This window comes from Girardinichthys multiradiatus, chromosome 24 (assembly GCF_021462225.1).
Source record: "Girardinichthys multiradiatus isolate DD_20200921_A chromosome 24, DD_fGirMul_XY1, whole genome shotgun sequence".
NCBI classification, from domain to species: Eukaryota; Metazoa; Chordata; class Actinopteri; order Cyprinodontiformes; family Goodeidae; genus Girardinichthys; species Girardinichthys multiradiatus.
This window is the reverse complement of record NC_061816.1, coordinates 6,580,282-6,596,638: the sequence shown is the minus strand read 5'-3', so window position 1 is coordinate 6,596,638 and position 16,357 is coordinate 6,580,282. Positions and strand designations below refer to the sequence as shown.

Here is a 16,357-nt window from a genome sequence, read left to right as displayed (position 1 = left end):
GCTTGTATTGTAGACTGGGTCAGAATTTACAGACTGTAAAGTTAAGAATGTGACAAAGTGGTTGTCAGCATTGTGTTGTAAATATACCTTAATTTCCTGTGTTTTTTAATAATTTTCCTGTAATGTTGCGGAAAAAGTTGTTATCAATCATCATGTTTTATTTCTGGCTTCTTATTCTAGCTTAAACTAAATATCCACTACCTGTAAAGTTGTGTTGAGAATATCAGGAAGTGGTTTGGAGTAATGTGTCGTGAAGCTACGAGAAGTTGAATATCTAATTTGAATGTTTCTCTTCTGGTTTAGTATTGTAGATTAAGCTTAAATGTACTTACTGTAAAGTGTTAGTATATTTTCCTGTGATATATATATACTAACAGCATATATATATATATATATCTTTCCTTATTGTGTGTCGTCAAGTATTATGTTTTACTTGAGGGTGACAGCCATGATTTACTTGATGTAAAGCTGAGTTAAGACTTTGAGGAAATGATTTGCAGTATTTTGTTGTAAATGCACAGTTCTGGCTTCATATTGTAGAATCCATTGTGTTGGAAATACACTGTAATTTCCTGCAATATTGCTGAAACTTTATCAATCATTATGTTTTTATGTTGGCTTTATTGTTCACTATTTGTTGCTCAGTCTAGAATATACTTCCTGCATAGTAAGTAAATTCAGTACAAAGGAATTTCCTGTAAAATTATAAATAATTTTTCAGATAAAGTTGCTGAAAATGTGTTTTCCAGTTGTAACATTTTAGTTGTAGCTTCATTTTGTCGTTTGAAGTCAAATTTACTGTTATTTGCTGTAAAGTTGTGTTTTAACACATTGTGTGGTAAACAACAGGTATTTCCAGTAGATTTCCCTGTAAATGTACCTATAAAGTTGCTGGAAATATGTAAAATATGGAATTGTAGACTACAACCAAAATATACTTCCTGTAACGCTGCATTACTAAATAGAGAAAGAAATGTTCAGTAAATGTATCTGCGGTGTTGCTGATTATCAATTCAAAGATTTGAATCATGGCATCATAAAGACTAGTCAGAATTTCCTAACAAACTTCGTAAATTTGCTGTAATTTTATTCTCAATCACTGTGTTTTAAATCTGGCTTCATGTTATAAATCAACCCAAAGTTATATCAGAGAGTATGTTGCAGGGTTGTGTTGTAAATTTACCTGTAATGTTACTGTAAATGTTTTATCAGTCATTATGTTTTAATTCTGGCTTCATATAGTAAACAACAGCAGTGATTTACTGTTGTAAATTACCTGCTGTGTAGTATTTGTTTTTAATTGTAACATGTTTATAGTAAAATGTTTGACGGATTTCGTTGAAGTCTCGACCCAAAAGGTTTGATGTTCCTGCTGCTGCTTGATAGTGTTTTTAAACCAGAGCTATGCAGCTCAAATCTCAAGTTACAGGAAGAAAAGTGATCATGTTCTGACCCTCCTTGTCTTCCCATGTGTTTGTGTCTGAGGTATCTAAGGTGAAGTATACTCTTCTTGGTCAGCTGAGCAGATGAAATAATTTGTGACTGGGAGTTTAGCAGCTTTCACGCCGTTTTACCAGCTGTTTCAATCAAACAATGGTTAAAAAACTGCACCTTTACCTGGAAGTCCCCAAGGTGCACAGAATCATCTCAGGACTCTGGAGGAGGAGAAGCTCAATCATTGTTTTGTTTAGAAATGCATCAGATTTATTTGTGCCACTGGTTAGAGAATAAACCGTTGGCACAAATATATTTGTTTGATTTTGGCAGCTGGAGGCCAACATCAGTCCAGCTTCCGTTGACGTCCTCATAGTTCGTTCTGTTATTAAACCTTAATATATCTGGACATGACAACGTTCAGCATAATGGTTATAAAGATTTAGTGATTTTATTTCACTGTTCAGCCTCAACTGAGTGAATGTATTTTACATTTCTGAAGCATTTTCTAGATTTTTGCTTTATTTTCTGTGTTATTCTGCATGGGCCGCCTCACAGGTGCAGAGTTTTATGCAAACAGCTCTTCTCATGAGTATTCCTCGTCTCGCAGCAAGTTCGGGTAAACCGTCAGGTTTTTTTCCTGAGAGGATGGAGGGACAGAGCATGAATTCATCACTGGATGCTCTGCGTTGTCACGTGACTCTCACAGGTCTAAATTAGGCCAATAATCAGAGACGCCTGGTGGCTGAGCTGCTGAATGCACAACATGTACATACAACCGTGCTTAGGCGTTGCATCCACTGGCATCCTGCTCCTTCTGCAACCCCAACATCAGTTTCTTAGGTAAAATGATGCAAGAAACTTCTTACATTTGACAAATCCAAGCTGTTTCAGTCAGGTCCTATGACTCTTCTGACCTCTGACCTCCCTTTAATGATTTAAATCTTTAAGGAGCATCTTGTTCTGAATTTCTCCAGCCAAGTGGTCCTGTCGTAGAGCAGAAGCTGACGATGCAGTGGGTAACATGAGCTCACAAACAGAAGCTGTAATTCCACCGAAAAGACAGCGAAACATCCCTGCAGCTTCTCTGCAGTGCCGCCTGTAAGATTCAACGCTGCAGAAAAAAACAGGCACAAAGACACACGCAGCACAACATGCAGAGGAAATCTGCAGAGTTGCACACTAAGATTCAGATTGGGGTTAAAGTAAAAAGCCATTTTGTACAGTTTGAGATTTTATTCAGAGGAAAAAGACAAGAAGACAATCATTTTTGCAAAACATAAAGCAAAATATAGGTGGTTTATTTAGAATTACCAACCAAAATCAACAAATCCCCGTCCCTTGATTTAGAGCCATATATTCATTAAGCACAAGGTCCCCCTATAGGTCACATAGCGACTGTAATCCGTTTTCACGGTGAATATGTGGCCCCACGGAGGAGGCCACTCCAGGCTCGCCGTGAGTGTGTGTATGTGTGTGTGTGTGTGTGTGTGTGCTTAGTTTATATGCGCACACCGTGGCAGTAAATTAAGCATGACGATAATTCAGCCAGGACTGGATCCACGACCAGTAAAGACTCTCCTCTTCTTCTTCCTCTTGTTTTGGGTAAGAAGATAAAAAAAAAAGCCTTAATGACAGAATTTAAGCAAATATTTAAAATAAAATTAAAACTTACCTGAAACACGTTAAGAAAGCGAGTCCCTCTGAGTCTTCTGGTGTACCCTGAAGTGAAAAAATTATGTTCAAATAAATGCTGCATATCACTGATGCTTGTTTTTATCTCTCTGAAATAATCTTAAAATATAATGCATATAAGACTATGTGGGCAGGGGGGCAGTTGGTAAGGGGGAGAAGTGTTTGGGGGTGCAGCAAATTTCTAAGGGGGGTCTTTACATCCTCCAAACCACGCTCTAAAACTCCCCGCCAAAACAAATCCCCAATGAAACAAGCGTATCTGAGTAAATACCTAGATAAATAAATCAGTGTTGCAGCTGAAACTTTTCTATTCCTCTCTTACAATTGTTGTCATTTTAAGAAAAAAAAGGCTACTGCTCTCCTGCTCCCCCCTCAGTGGTGCCACTGGTGGCACACTCTGAAAGACAGAAAAACACAAAACCTTATTTAAATAATCATAAATATATAAATAAGTGTCAGAACTCTGCTTGTTTTTTAAACCCCCCCACCCCCACCCAAAAAAACAGTCAGCTTTGGTGACCCCACTGTTGGCATGCTCTAAAAGACAAAAAAGATGGCCTGAGCATATGTACACATTAGTTAAATTAATAAAAAGCACAGAAATGTTGGATGGGGGGGCAGCAACCCTGTCCCTGTTACCCTGTTGGTGCCACTGGCTCTTAAAGACAAAGAAAAATAAATTGCATAAACACATTTGAACAAATAAATTAACTAATTTCATGAATAAATAAAAATACATAAAAATAAATAAAATAAATGTTCAAGTTGGTGTTTTCCTCTTAACTTGATTTTCATGAAATTGTTGTGCACCTAATTTATAAAGATGGCCAGTGACCCCCCAACCCCATCTTTTGGTGGCGCACCTCCTCTTCCTCACGATTATATAAAATTAAATGAAAAAAGTTAATATTTTAAAAATCAATGAATTAATACTTTTGCTGCACATCCTCTCTGCTTCTAATCGTTTTTTATTTTTATTATTATTATTATTTTTTTTTGGTTTTCAGGGTTGCAAGCGTCAATCTGCTCGGGTCCTCCTTTTGATTGATGATTTAATTAGCCATACAGTGGCGAGCTGCAGGAGGACAGGACACACAATAAAGCTTTATTTACATAACCAATCAGGACGCTGCAAAGGTGGAGCCTCCTCTCTGGTCTCTGAGTGCGCCTTATTCCAGTCAGGCGAGGCTCAGATGGTCGACTTCCACATTTTTACAAAGTTTTCCTCAGTTTCTCAAATTATTCCAGAATAATTGCGCTAAAAAAAATGCAAAAGTTTGCACAGGTTCCGAGGGAAATTTTGCACGCATTAAATTACCTGGAAGGCACCTGGTTGTACCTGGCTGCGGTGCGCAGGTGACGCAGCGCAGGTGCGTCCCAGGTTGGAGGAGGATGATGCGGTGCAGAGAAATCAGGTGCGCGCACCCCCCGGTTCTGAGTCACACTCATTTTAGATATATAATTAAATAAATATTTGTAATTAATAAAATGTGCAGAATGCATTTATTTTATTTTATTTTTGTTAGATTCTAAAAAAAAATGCATATTTAAAATAATTAGATTAAACGCAGTATGAATAAAAATTGGACTAAAATGATCCTTACAAGAGTCCAGTCTCCTCTCCTCTGATTCTGCGCGCAGTCGCTGCAAAATAGATGGAAAACAGCCGCATGTTTTCTGTTGCGCCGCGTCGAAGCCCGATACAGTTCCCTGCAAAATAAAAAAGAAAGGAGAGGAGGGAGAGAAAGACAGACAGACACACAGAGAGAGAGAGAGAGAGAAAGGAGAGCAGAAAAAAAACAACTTCAACCCAGAAGATGCTCACGTTTGACTCTCCTCAATTATCCCCTCCCGTGAAGATAGGTGGCGTGCGTTTCAGGGGGCTTCTCCTTCTTCCTCCTCTGTGTTCCGCACGGCAGAGAAAAGGAGGTGGAAGGAGAGGAGAGAGAAAAAAATGTCATTAGAAGAGGCGTAACACGTCAGTCCCTGCCCAGGTTTGTTTCCTGGAGTGGGTGTAAGACATCAGTTGTAAACCTGCCCTAGCAGGAATAGCGGTCCCTCCCTCCTCCCAACTATTTCTGAGGCTTTTATTTCTAAGGCTTTATTATTATCACCGGTGGAAAAGGATCCGCTCGCCATCATCCCTCCTCAGCAGCTCCCATCAGAAAGACGCTTCTTTTACGCCATCATTTCATTAAAAACAAGCAGGTAGGTGCTTCTATGGTTCTTATTTTTTATCTTATTTCAGCTTTTTTTCAGGAGATTTTCATGGATTTGAACTTTGCGCGCGTCCGCGTAAAACTTGGAGCTCAACTTCGGCTTACCTGCGCAGGTGGAAGGAAGGAAGGAAGGAAGGAAAGAAGGAAGGAAGGTGTGCTCCTTTTTTTTTTTTTTTTTACCTTTCCTTATTTATTCCAACAAAGGAAGGAAAATGGAGCGGATAACAGTGGAGGCGTCCCGGCTTGGATCTGACAGTCCGGGGAAGCGAGCATTCTCTCCGGACACGGACCCCGCTCCCGATCTGTAGCCCGTTTCTTTCAGCCTTTTGGCTTCAACGGAACCAACCTCATCTGTGAATATTCGGTTCTGTAAGATCCAAGCGAGCCGAGCCGCAGAACATCCCACCGAGCATTTATTTCTTTATTATTTGTTTGATTGGACCAACGTAGCAAAATGTCTACAGACGCCCAGCGCGAAATCTAAACCCCAGCAGCAAAACTCGGGTCATATTTGGTGTTAAAAAGAAAGTTTGGATCCGGTCTAAAATGCGTTTTTAAAAGCTTGAATGTGTACAGATCAGGGTTCGAGCTCGGGACGTTTGGACCCAAATTAAGGCAGTTTGGTCGCATTTCAGCTGTTTTCCCGTTAATTGTGAGCGCGGTGCAGAGGCAGAGCCATGCTCGGCTCAAATCCGGGTTTTAACGGGTAAATCGCGTCCGGGATGAGCTTTTCTTTCTTTCTTTATTTTAGCTTGTTTGAATAATTATTCCTCATCTGTTATTCATCAGCAGGAGTTTAGATTCAGTTAATTAAACATTAAAGTGTAATTTCCCAGGTTTCTGCCGCTATTTAAAATATAAATCACAGAAAAAGGAGGAATATACTTTAAAAAATTGTTTCCTCAATGGAAATTCTTGTTATGCCTCAGAGTAAAGTTAGATGAAAATGCGCGCAGAGAAAGTGAGGATCCCTGCTTTTCATTTTCCCCAAAACATTCCCAGTTTTCTCCTCTGACGCTCTGTGTCTCTGTTGTTTCCCGGCAGATATCACGCTGAAAATCAAGGGATCGAGTCCATGCGAGCTGCCATCTGATCCCCCCTACCTCCTCCACCACTTTCCACACACACACTCACACTTACACGCACACACACACACACACACACACCTATCAATGAAGCAGGAGATCATGGCGGATGGCCCCAGGTGTAAGAGGCGAAAACAAGCCAATCCGAGGCGGAAGAACGGTAAGGAAACCTCGGGGAGAGCGTGTCTTGTCTGTGGGAGTGGGAGAGTTGGATCTGTGGATGTTGTGGCCGGGGTTGGAGGCGTCTGCGGCGGCTCCGTGGGTGCGTGAGAGTCCGCTGCGGGTTGCTGGAGCTTTTTTACGCAGGGATGAAGGGGACCGTTATCCGAGCTGCTGGGGTCAGATGTTTGTCCTGAGTGGAGGTTTGTTGGGAATCATAGTGGGTTCATGTATTCCGTCGCTTTCTGGAGCAAAGAAAAGTGCAATTTAATTACTTTTTATTCGCTCTACATCCCTAAATCATCCATTGAAATAATTCCCCAAAAGGCTGCATTATTTTTGTTATAATTTTTATTCAAAAATCCCAGCGTTTTGCCATCTGAAATATACAGGAATAAACAGGAGGACACGTCTGATAAACGCTCTGACATTCCCAGTGCCGTTATTCCTCATCATCCCACACTTTATTATTATTATTTAATATAATGTAATCCCTGCCCGCACAAGTTATTTATCTAGATCAGATTTCTTCTATTGATTTCACACAATCAATAGCAGCCAAGCATTTTGCTCCACACTGAAAAGCAGCAGGGCAGATTTATTCTATCTGGATATTTTTTATTTATTTATGTGTGTTGGATTTAAATGGAAAAGCAGAATAATAAGAGACATTTAAGGACTTCATCACCTGTTTTCTTAAAAAAAAAAAAAACACCTTTTTAGTTTCTAATTATTATTTGTTGCAATGCAAATTTAAAATTCACACCCTGAAGAAGTTGATGAGATGCGGCTCGTTGTGTCAGGAGTATTTTTATCCAACCTTCTCTTTAAATAAAAAAAAATCCAGCTTTTTCCTCCTCCTTCCCCCCTTTTGGGAATGCAGAAGCTCACTGAGGCTTGGCCACTCTCTTTTAACCCCCCACCCCACACACACTTTTCCCTTTCTCTGCCTAGGTCAGTGGAGGGACGGCAAGAGCCCCTCATCTTGCTTAATTTCTTATCTGCCGGATAGAAATCCACAAATCTAATCGTCTAATTTACCAAACACCAACTGTCTCTTATTTTTTGTTTAGAATATTCCACCCAGACAATTTGAGACAAATAAAACATCCAAGTTAATCCTCCACATGGAGAAATTCCCAGAATATTTGTCTGCATTTGTTCCAGTTTGCAGAAATGATGCGCTTCATGGTTTATCCAAACCCCCATGCATGACATTTTTCAAGTCCGAACTCTGTCTTGCTCCACAAAAAGAAGAGGAGCAGCCTCTTCGCCTTTTCCTGGTGCGAAACTTGATCCGAGCAGCGTGAAGTTGTTTGAGAGTTTGGCCCCCGCCAGGTGTTGCCTGTCACATCCAGCTGTGAGCGGCCAACGGGAACACACACACACACACACCTGGGATTATTTTTTTGTCACTCAACCAGCACGAGCATCAAACAACAACATTTAAAGAAGAAAATGACAAAATATCTGCTGCATCAAACCATGTTGGTGTATTTCTCCCATCTTTCCCTACACAACTCCGGAGCGTTGGGAACACACACCGATTACATAACCTGAAGCAGCAGAAAGAGGAGCGGGAATCTGCTGGAGTCCGAGGCTTATATACGTTTTAGAAATCCAGACAATTTGCACGCCTCTGTTATTCCGATTCCCATTTTCAACTTTGCAGAGACTGGGTGTAGGCAAGGTGCTCATTTTCTCTGTTTTCCCAGCTTTTCCCCTTTTAAATTCTTGCCACCATCACCGAGCATGTTGATGAAGGGGGGAGAAAAACAGGGAAAAACAGGGAGGAGGAGTAGGAGGGCTGTTTTTCGTCGGGCGCTTGCGGACAATTGATTGTCAGCGGTAATGTGTTTCATTTACATGTTTATACCGTCAATAGTGGCGGGGGGTTGTCCAGGCCGGCATTCAGTGCTGCCATTCCCACACGGGGCTGCACCCCACGCTCCTGCAGCAGCAGGAAGCTGAGGAAAAGCGGGCATTCCTGGGGAAGGAAATTTGGGATTATTTACTTTAAAGAAGATATGAAACCTGTGCTAGAAAAGTCAAATTTAGGCAAACAAGGCCTCAATGTCAGGGTTCCTGACGAGAGAGTCTTGACAAGTCTGGAAAACTGTGCCGTATAGAAAATGCAAATAGGAGACTTCATGACTTTATTCTCTGATAATTAAATATCTAAAATTCCCAAAATGAGCTGGTCCGAACAGATTAGACCTCTGCTTGCTTTCTAATTGGACATTGCTACCATAATGTCAGCTGTTTGTTCATGCATGCATCTGGGTGGATGTTTCCAGGGTGATGGCACAGATAAAGATAAGGGGGAATGCATTTTTTCCCAATTTACAGTGTTTAGTTGTGCATCTTCAATGTCCGGACGCTCTAATGGCATCCTGTGCTAATTTAAATAGAACTTTTTGTATTTCTGCATTTTAGAATTGACCAAAAAATCTGGGAATTTTGCTGTCAACTGTGGGAAGCTGAGATGTTGTTTTATTTGCACGGGATATATTTCCTTCGATGTGTTGTCTGATGTGGGCCTTCCAGCAGGAATTAAATCGAAATGGATGCAGCCGGGTTTGCACACACAGAACTGGCTTTGATAAGGGAGATAAAAGCTGGAAGAAGCATAGCTTGTTCCACAGAAAGACAGGAACTAATGATGAGCCGGACACCAGACTGAAACTTCCATTAATCCCTCGTTTCTCTCCAAAGAATCACCCATTTCTTGACACGTTTTTATTATTATTATTAGTGCACTCTGATTGTTGTCTGTACCTCCTGCTTGTGTGGAGATATTTTTGTGCCTGCCGGCCTCAGAACACACACTCACAGGAGCCACCGCCGGCCCCCGGACCCCCTGACACCGCGGCTCTCTTTGGAATGCCTTAGGTACGATTTCACTTTCGCTCACATCAATGCTGACCTGAATGCCTTTCATATCTGATCCGCCATGTCTCTCCTGGTAAACATCCCCCCGGGGGGAGAACAAAGAAAAAAAAAGGAGCCTCCTCTTCTTCTTCTTCTTCTCCCTCTCCTTCTTCTTCTTCTCCTTAATCACAATTCAGCCCCTCTCGCCGCCAGCAGCAGGGCTACACATTTGCATTCGGCATCAGAAAAGGGCCCGAGATGAAAAGAGGAGGGGGGGGGGACGACAGAAGAAGAAGAGGAGGAAGAGAAAAATGGAGGCAGAAAGTGGTGTGTGGGTGCTGGAGAGGAATAACCAGGGTGTTTGTGGTTGTTTGTTGCTCGTCCCCTGGTTACAAGCCTTTTATAGCCTCCTTACTCCAGCAGGGACCCCCGGCCCCTCCTGATAGACAGATAGTGTTACGAGATGGCATGCCCACACTATTCACGGACGCTCAGAAAAAAAAATCCAAAGAAATCCTGGATTGGGCAGATAAGGAGCAGGTGTCTTCTCCCCTTATTTTTGCCCTTTTCCTTGTCTTGTCTGCAAAACGTCTTTGAATGAATGAATATTGAGACATTCCCATCATGTGATACGGTTTCCCACCCAGAACTTTTTTTTTTTCCCTCCTTTTGGTTAAGAACAGGGATTATTGGTACACCTTCTCTCCATTCCTCCCTCCTGGCCAGGCTGCACAGGATTTAGGCAGATTTACTTCAGCAAACACCTTTGGACACTGTGGGGGGAAAAAAAAGTAGGAATCTGTTTGCAAAAGGGGCCTTGTGTTCCGAGGGGTTCAGGATAATGCCTTACCAGGCAGTTGTGATATTAACCCCTGCTTTGGTTGTGAGGAGAGAGGAGAGTGCTGCAGAGAGTTAGATTTTATTTATTTTGAAGGGATGCAATGGCTCGAGTAAACCACTTTATTTGGGCGACTGCACGTACACGCACTGCAGGCGCCGGAGCAGTGGCTGAGGATCCGTCGCCTGACTAACACAGAGGCATGAATCAGCCTCTAGTGAGCTTCCCACTTCGTTCCAAAGATCCGTGCATGGCTTGTTTATGCATTGTGCAACGTTGGAGCTGTTGGTCAACTTGTACGTGATCCCTGTGTGGAATAGCCTCCAAATTATGCACAAAAAAAACAGGGATGAGTTGAAGAAAAGGCCTAAATCTCATCTTTCTTCTTGCCTTCTTGCCTCTCTTTTTTTTCTGATTTTGACAAACCAAAAAAAGAAAAAAACAAAACAAGCTAACACAGGAATTGAAACTTCACTGGTCTGGCAAATAACTGTGCATCCATTCAAACCTTTTTTTCATTTTCACTCCTTACCTCCAAGCCAGCATGTTTTATGCATCGCGTAGGAGGATGCATCTTTTAAAATATCTAAAAAAAAAAATAAAATCATGCCTCATTTGAGTCCTTCTCGAGTGAAAATGCAAAGTCTTTATTTGGCCTCGTCCTGCTGTTTGCACTTATTCCGCCGCGTCTCGCCTGTGATGTTTTTTTCCCGACATTTTCCTCGACTTTCCTCGAGTCTGGGCGCGACAGGCGACAGGTTGCTGAGCAGGTGTAAACTAACGTTCAGATTTCATAATTAAATGTTGATGACGCTGAAAAAAGGAACAAGGGGGGGGGGGGGGCAGGAAAAACAACTTTACAAACACCTTCTTGTTCCCAACAATGGTACATGTGTACGTGCTCGGATAGCAGCTGTTCTGCAAAATGAAACGGTTGTATTTGCTTCATTTTCTCCATGATTTAGCCATGTTTCATTTGGATAACTGCATCCCTCTCTCTGATTCCGTAGCATCGATCCCAACCTGTCAGGTCCAGCTTTTTAACACGCTGGATTATGGAGTAACAAAAGCTTAAATGTAGATTAAATGAAAAGAACAAACACATCACAGCTGGTCCGTGCTTGTGTGAAATCTTTTTGTGTGCATCGTGCTGGCCATTAAAATAATTTTCCCATTTTTCTCCGTCTCTGCGCGGCAGCTGCTTTCGGAGATGACACCTTTGTGCAAACAAGTGTTGAAAGCAGCCTCCAGTTTTTCCTCCCTCTGATGTTGGTTTCTCTCGCTCTTCCTCTCACTCTCACTCTCTCCCTCACACACACACACACACACACACACATGCACACAGATTTAGGGAAATTCACACACTCCTTGATGTATGCCGGATTGTCAGAAGAGCTCTCCTGGCAAGGTCAGGGCCGTGTGGAAGAATCAATAGCAGATCGGCAGATTAAGGCTTGGTGACATGTGGAAATCTGGGCCGACTTGCCCACCGCTCCCACCTTTAATTCCACATAATAGAACATGCTATTTGATCAGTGCTCACTTTCTAACTGTAGTTCATTATTCAGGAGGTTTCCTGCTTCTTTTACCACCTAAGTGAGTCCTTTTCCTCCCGTTTTTTGTCTTTAACGAGGACTTGTCTGGCTTTCCCTGGTGCTCCACTTCCCCCCCCGTCCCCCCCAGCACCCAGCACCACCACCACCTCCCGTCCTGCGTAGAAGTAAATTCAGATGTGTTATCTCAATTTAATTGCAGCCGATTGCCAAGCGAGATTAGGCCCCAAAATTAGGTCGTTTTGCGGTTGCACAAATTTCACTCACTTCCACGCTTTCATCTCGCCGCTGATCAAGCACCTTCCTAACCGGAGGCTGCAGCCAAACGAGGGAAGCGGTCAGCGGACTGCTTGTTATTCCGATGTACTGTTTAACCTTTTGGCAAGAGTGAGTCAAGGAGAGCTGAGACATCTTCCCCTTTAAATGTCATCCGCAGTGCAGTCGGTGGACATGTGTAGCCAAAGTCGACCCCCCATTAATGGGTTCTGACTGGAGAGGGGACCCCCCCACCCCCTCTTCACGTCCTCCTCTGCCTCTCCTCTCCTGAACGCTTCATGTCCCGTCGCTTGTCAGACGGGAATGTCAAACAAACACCTCTTCAGGTAGCGGGGGGATAATCACACCGACAGCCCTGTCCTCTGCCTTTCCGACACGCACAACGTTGGAGTCTGACAGGGTCGTAGTTTCGGTTTGGTTTTGGTTTGCAAAAGGCTCTGAAGGGGAAGATGAGGTGGTAGAAGTGAGGTTTGTGTGGCCAAGAGATAACTGACGATGATGAGGCCTTGCTTGTTCTTTGCCAGATCGTCAGATGCAAGGGTATTTCCTGACCTAGAAATGTTTCAGGAAACAGAACACATGAGTTCAAACTTGTGACTCAGCCCTGACACGCAGCTTTGTCTCCGGTTAGGTCATGGCTTCATGACTTTGTATCAGTTTTCTCTTTGGGAAATTTCCTCCTTGTTAGAACCACAGCCACTAAAATGAGGTTATTTGTGCTTCTTGGTCTTTTCTGCTCCCATCCTACCAGCCAGGCCAGTCATCTAACAAGTCAGCCCAGTCTAATTACTTCTCCCCCACCCAGGGGAAGCTACTTCCTTATCGCGCTGCTGTCTTGCTCCAGCATTCCTGAGATAAATTCCCCACCACTTTGTTATTCTTACTACTTAGGGGTATTGGAATTAGCATGGCCATCAAAGCAGACCTTGTACTCTGCCTTTTTTTTCTCACGGCCTTATCAGCGGTCATACATTACAGCCGGGCATGGGGACGCACCCGTGGGCCGCAGAGGTGAATAACCGACAAAGTCTTTGACATCAAAAGGCTGTAGGATGATGAAGCGGCGCAAATGTGCAGGAACCCGTGCAGGTACTTTCAAGGCTGCGTGGTAAAGGATTCGTCAACCCGTGGCATTCAGGTAGAGGAGATAGCAGCACCGTGTTTCCATTCATTGAACCCTTCATACCTGTTAAAGCCTCCGCTTCTCGAGTGGTGAATAATCAGAGCCGCATTCATCCCTGCAAACTTCACTTCCTTCTGCTGCTGCTGCTTGCTGTATGTTAACCAACACAGTTCATACCTCAGTGGCGAGCAGAGCGCCGCCTTATAAACTGGCAATCACGGTATCCCTAATGTTATTACGTTTCATAATTAGTTACAGCAACACTCATTCGGCGACTGGCGGAAAGGAGTATTCCTTAGTAATTAAGGTAATGAAATATTCATTTGTGCTACCTTTTCAGCAGTCTCACAAATGAGCCAGTTGTGCTTAATGTCCGCCCTGCCTCTGATTTTATTATGATGGCAGACTGGCACATATGCAATTAGTACTCATGCTGACAGTCAGGCAACAAGCATTTTCCGAAAACCCACCCTCCACCTTGCTTTCCTCTCCTCTTTGCCTCTTTTATTGTTACCTTTATCTCCTCCTTCCCAACTGTCTCCTTCCCAACGGAGAGGTTACCTTTCCCCAGTGGTGCAAAATCAACTCGACATCGCTGTTCATCCCTACCCTTCTGGTAGTATGCATCAAATCAGGACCCAGTCAAGCTTCAAGTGGAAATTGGCAAGCCAGAACCTGAAAGTGGAGAGGGAGAAAGAGGGAGAGGGGGGGGGGAAGTGAACCACAGCAGGCAAATGATGGCATCAGAAGCTCCAGCTTCGTCCAAGACTTGTTCTTTCTATATCAACTCAGGATTTTTATTCCAACTTTAATCACTCATATTAAAAGGGGTTGTTTAGATGTTATCACCTAAAACACATGAGCAGAGTTACCTGAAGACAAAGCAAAGGTGGTTGGAGGTTTTCCTTTCGCCTAACCGTCTCTTGAGTGAAAGAAATGTGGCATTGTTGAGTTTTTTTCCTGAAAAAGAAAATTCCTAGTTATATTAGCCATAATCTTAAAAAAACAAGTTATTTTTGAATCTTGAAACTCTAGATTGTAGAAAAGAGGCAAACCAGAGTGGATGAATCATGGCATCAGATCCATGGAGTTCGAAGTTCAGCGTTTTGGGTTTAAGTGCTGCTCACTCATTCTAAATCAATTCAGCATTTATTTTTTTGACTTAATTAGCTGACATTAGTGGGGACAGTTTAGACCGTATCAACTGCTGACATGAATGGATCTTCACATCATGCTCATATCAAAGAGCATTGCATGTTCTTTGCAAATGTCTCTTGTGCAAAAGAAATGGAGCGTTGTTAGGCTTCCTCTGGATATTAACCCTGATCTAGAACAAATGGGTTTTAATCTTGAACCTCTGGCATAAGAAGCTTCGTCTTTGTCCAGGACCATCAAATGTCAATTTTGGAGGTTAAGTAGTAATAAATCCTTCTTATATACACCCAAAATGGTTTTTCCAAGTTAATTGAACCATATTAGTGGGGATAGTTTAGATTTTATCTCCCTCCTAGCAACCCTGCCTTGAGGACAAGAAACATTTTTTCACCCTGAATAATATTTATGATCTAGAAAAAGTTATTTTTGAATCTTGATGCTCTGGATTGTGGAGGAGAGGGTGGAGGCGAATCAACTCAAAGCAGTAAAAGCAGTTAAAGATCCTCTTGGGTTAAGAGCTGCTTAGTAATTGGATATCAACTCAGTTTTATTCCAGTTTATTTGATTCATATTATTAAGGATAATATAGATTTTACAACCTGCCAAACATGAGTGGATTTATAGATTATGGTTGTTGATGCAGGGTGAAGACCACTGCATATTTTGATGTTGCATCAAGGTTTATTTTACCCAGAAAGGAAAAAACTGCATGAATAACTGTTCTTGAAAAAAAGGACCACGATTGCCATCATGATCTCATCAGTCCAGATTAGTGTTTTTTTAAGACATCTGCAGATGTTCTCTTTCTTTCTTCCTCCTCTATGCACCATGGTCCTCTGAGGGACACAGATAGGCACTTTTTATGATGAAACCTTTAGTGGACCTGCTCCAGTTCTGTTGTCACCACGTCATAAAGCTCAAAAACCCCACAAACCCCTTTCCCCACAGCCAATATATGTTCTTATTATGTTTTTATTCATTTCTTGTCAGTTTTACATCTCTTACCTCACGCTTTTGTGTTTTAATCTTTTCTAGTCTCTCCTCGTTCCCCTGTTCCCCAGCTTTGTATGGGCTGATGGCCGTTTTTGACGGGGCGATACTGAGGTAAAAACGGTGTGATGGCGGCGTTTTCGTTAAGCCGAGAACAAAGGCTCAGAGACGCCGGGGCCAAAGGCATTGTCCCCCGCCCATATTGGCCCCCACAGCCATTTTTTCTGCAGGATTTAATGCTCTGTTTACCTCCAGCTAATATTCAAAAGAGGAGCTTCTTCCTTTTAGATGCACCTCCGGGTGAGGTTGAAAAATATACAGCTTGAGTCAAAGCTGTTGTTGATTGAGTTGCAGACAGGTATAGCTGCAAAAGTGAGTATCCGTGTGACTGGAGCGGTGATATGAAACAGGGAAAATAAGGGATTGTGTGCCTGTGTGTCTGAGTTTGGACCGTTGGAGTTGTCCTGCATGGTCTCTGGGCAAACTGAAAGCCGTGCTCAGTGGGATTAGGGACTGAGTGCTGCTGGGGTGGTGAAGGGCGGAGGGACATGAACACAAGGGGATTCTGGGAGCTGTTTTTGTGCCTTGCAGCAAGCTTTTTGCAGCACAGAGTACCACTTTTTACAACCTTGCAACCAAAGATTTCAGGGCAAAAATCGTCAACTTTTTGCAGCAAAACTTGCAAAGAGTATGAGGGGAAATCCCACCTCTGTTGATGCTACAACTGACATTTAAGTAAAAGTTTCCAAGAAGGAGGAGCAATAAACGCAGTCGAAAGCGCCTTCATTGAACGCAATGATATTTTCACGAGCGCATAAAGATTATGAGTCCATTCCAGTATCACCCATCTGTGCTTTCATTCACAACTATATGCTCAGTAGTTAAAATGGAGGCTGAGTGAAGATAGTAGATGACTTTCATTTGATTTAATAGTTTGTTAAGGTCGAACAAGATGTCTG

At 42.6% G+C, this 16,357-nt stretch overlaps 1 protein-coding gene and 2 long non-coding RNA genes across 14 annotated transcripts in view; 1 reads left to right on the top strand and 2 right to left on the bottom strand.

Annotated features, from left to right (window-relative positions):
• Positions 1-2,655: 2,655 nt before the first annotated feature.
• LOC124861168 lies at positions 2,656-6,561 on the bottom strand. 8 transcript variants are annotated; one of them, XR_007036557.1, is made up of 5 exons: positions 6,515-6,529; positions 4,955-5,030; positions 4,734-4,839; positions 3,110-3,156; positions 2,656-3,029 (listed from the first exon to the last, which is right to left on the bottom strand). It is a non-coding gene; the product is annotated as an uncharacterized LOC124861168 (long non-coding RNA). The 8 variants fall into 8 exon arrangements; XR_007036556.1 differs by lacking the exon at positions 6,515-6,529 and adding an exon at positions 5,529-6,379; XR_007036558.1 differs by lacking the exon at positions 6,515-6,529 and adding an exon at positions 6,234-6,371.
• zeb2b (zinc finger E-box binding homeobox 2b) overlaps positions 5,202-16,357 on the top strand; it is an 85,893-nt gene continuing 74,737 nt past the window's right edge. For 4 of the 5 annotated variants that reach the window (XM_047354693.1, XM_047354691.1, XM_047354692.1 and 1 more), the window contains exons 1-2: positions 5,350-5,500; positions 6,393-6,593. In XM_047354693.1, the coding sequence (XP_047210649.1) occupies positions 5,350-5,500; positions 6,393-6,593 (352 nt within the window). The other variant, XM_047354695.1, reaches the window with a different exon arrangement.
• LOC124861169 lies at positions 6,602-8,460 on the bottom strand. The gene is made up of 3 exons (XR_007036559.1): positions 8,137-8,460; positions 7,359-7,950; positions 6,602-6,837 (listed from the first exon to the last, which is right to left on the bottom strand). It is a non-coding gene; the product is annotated as an uncharacterized LOC124861169 (long non-coding RNA).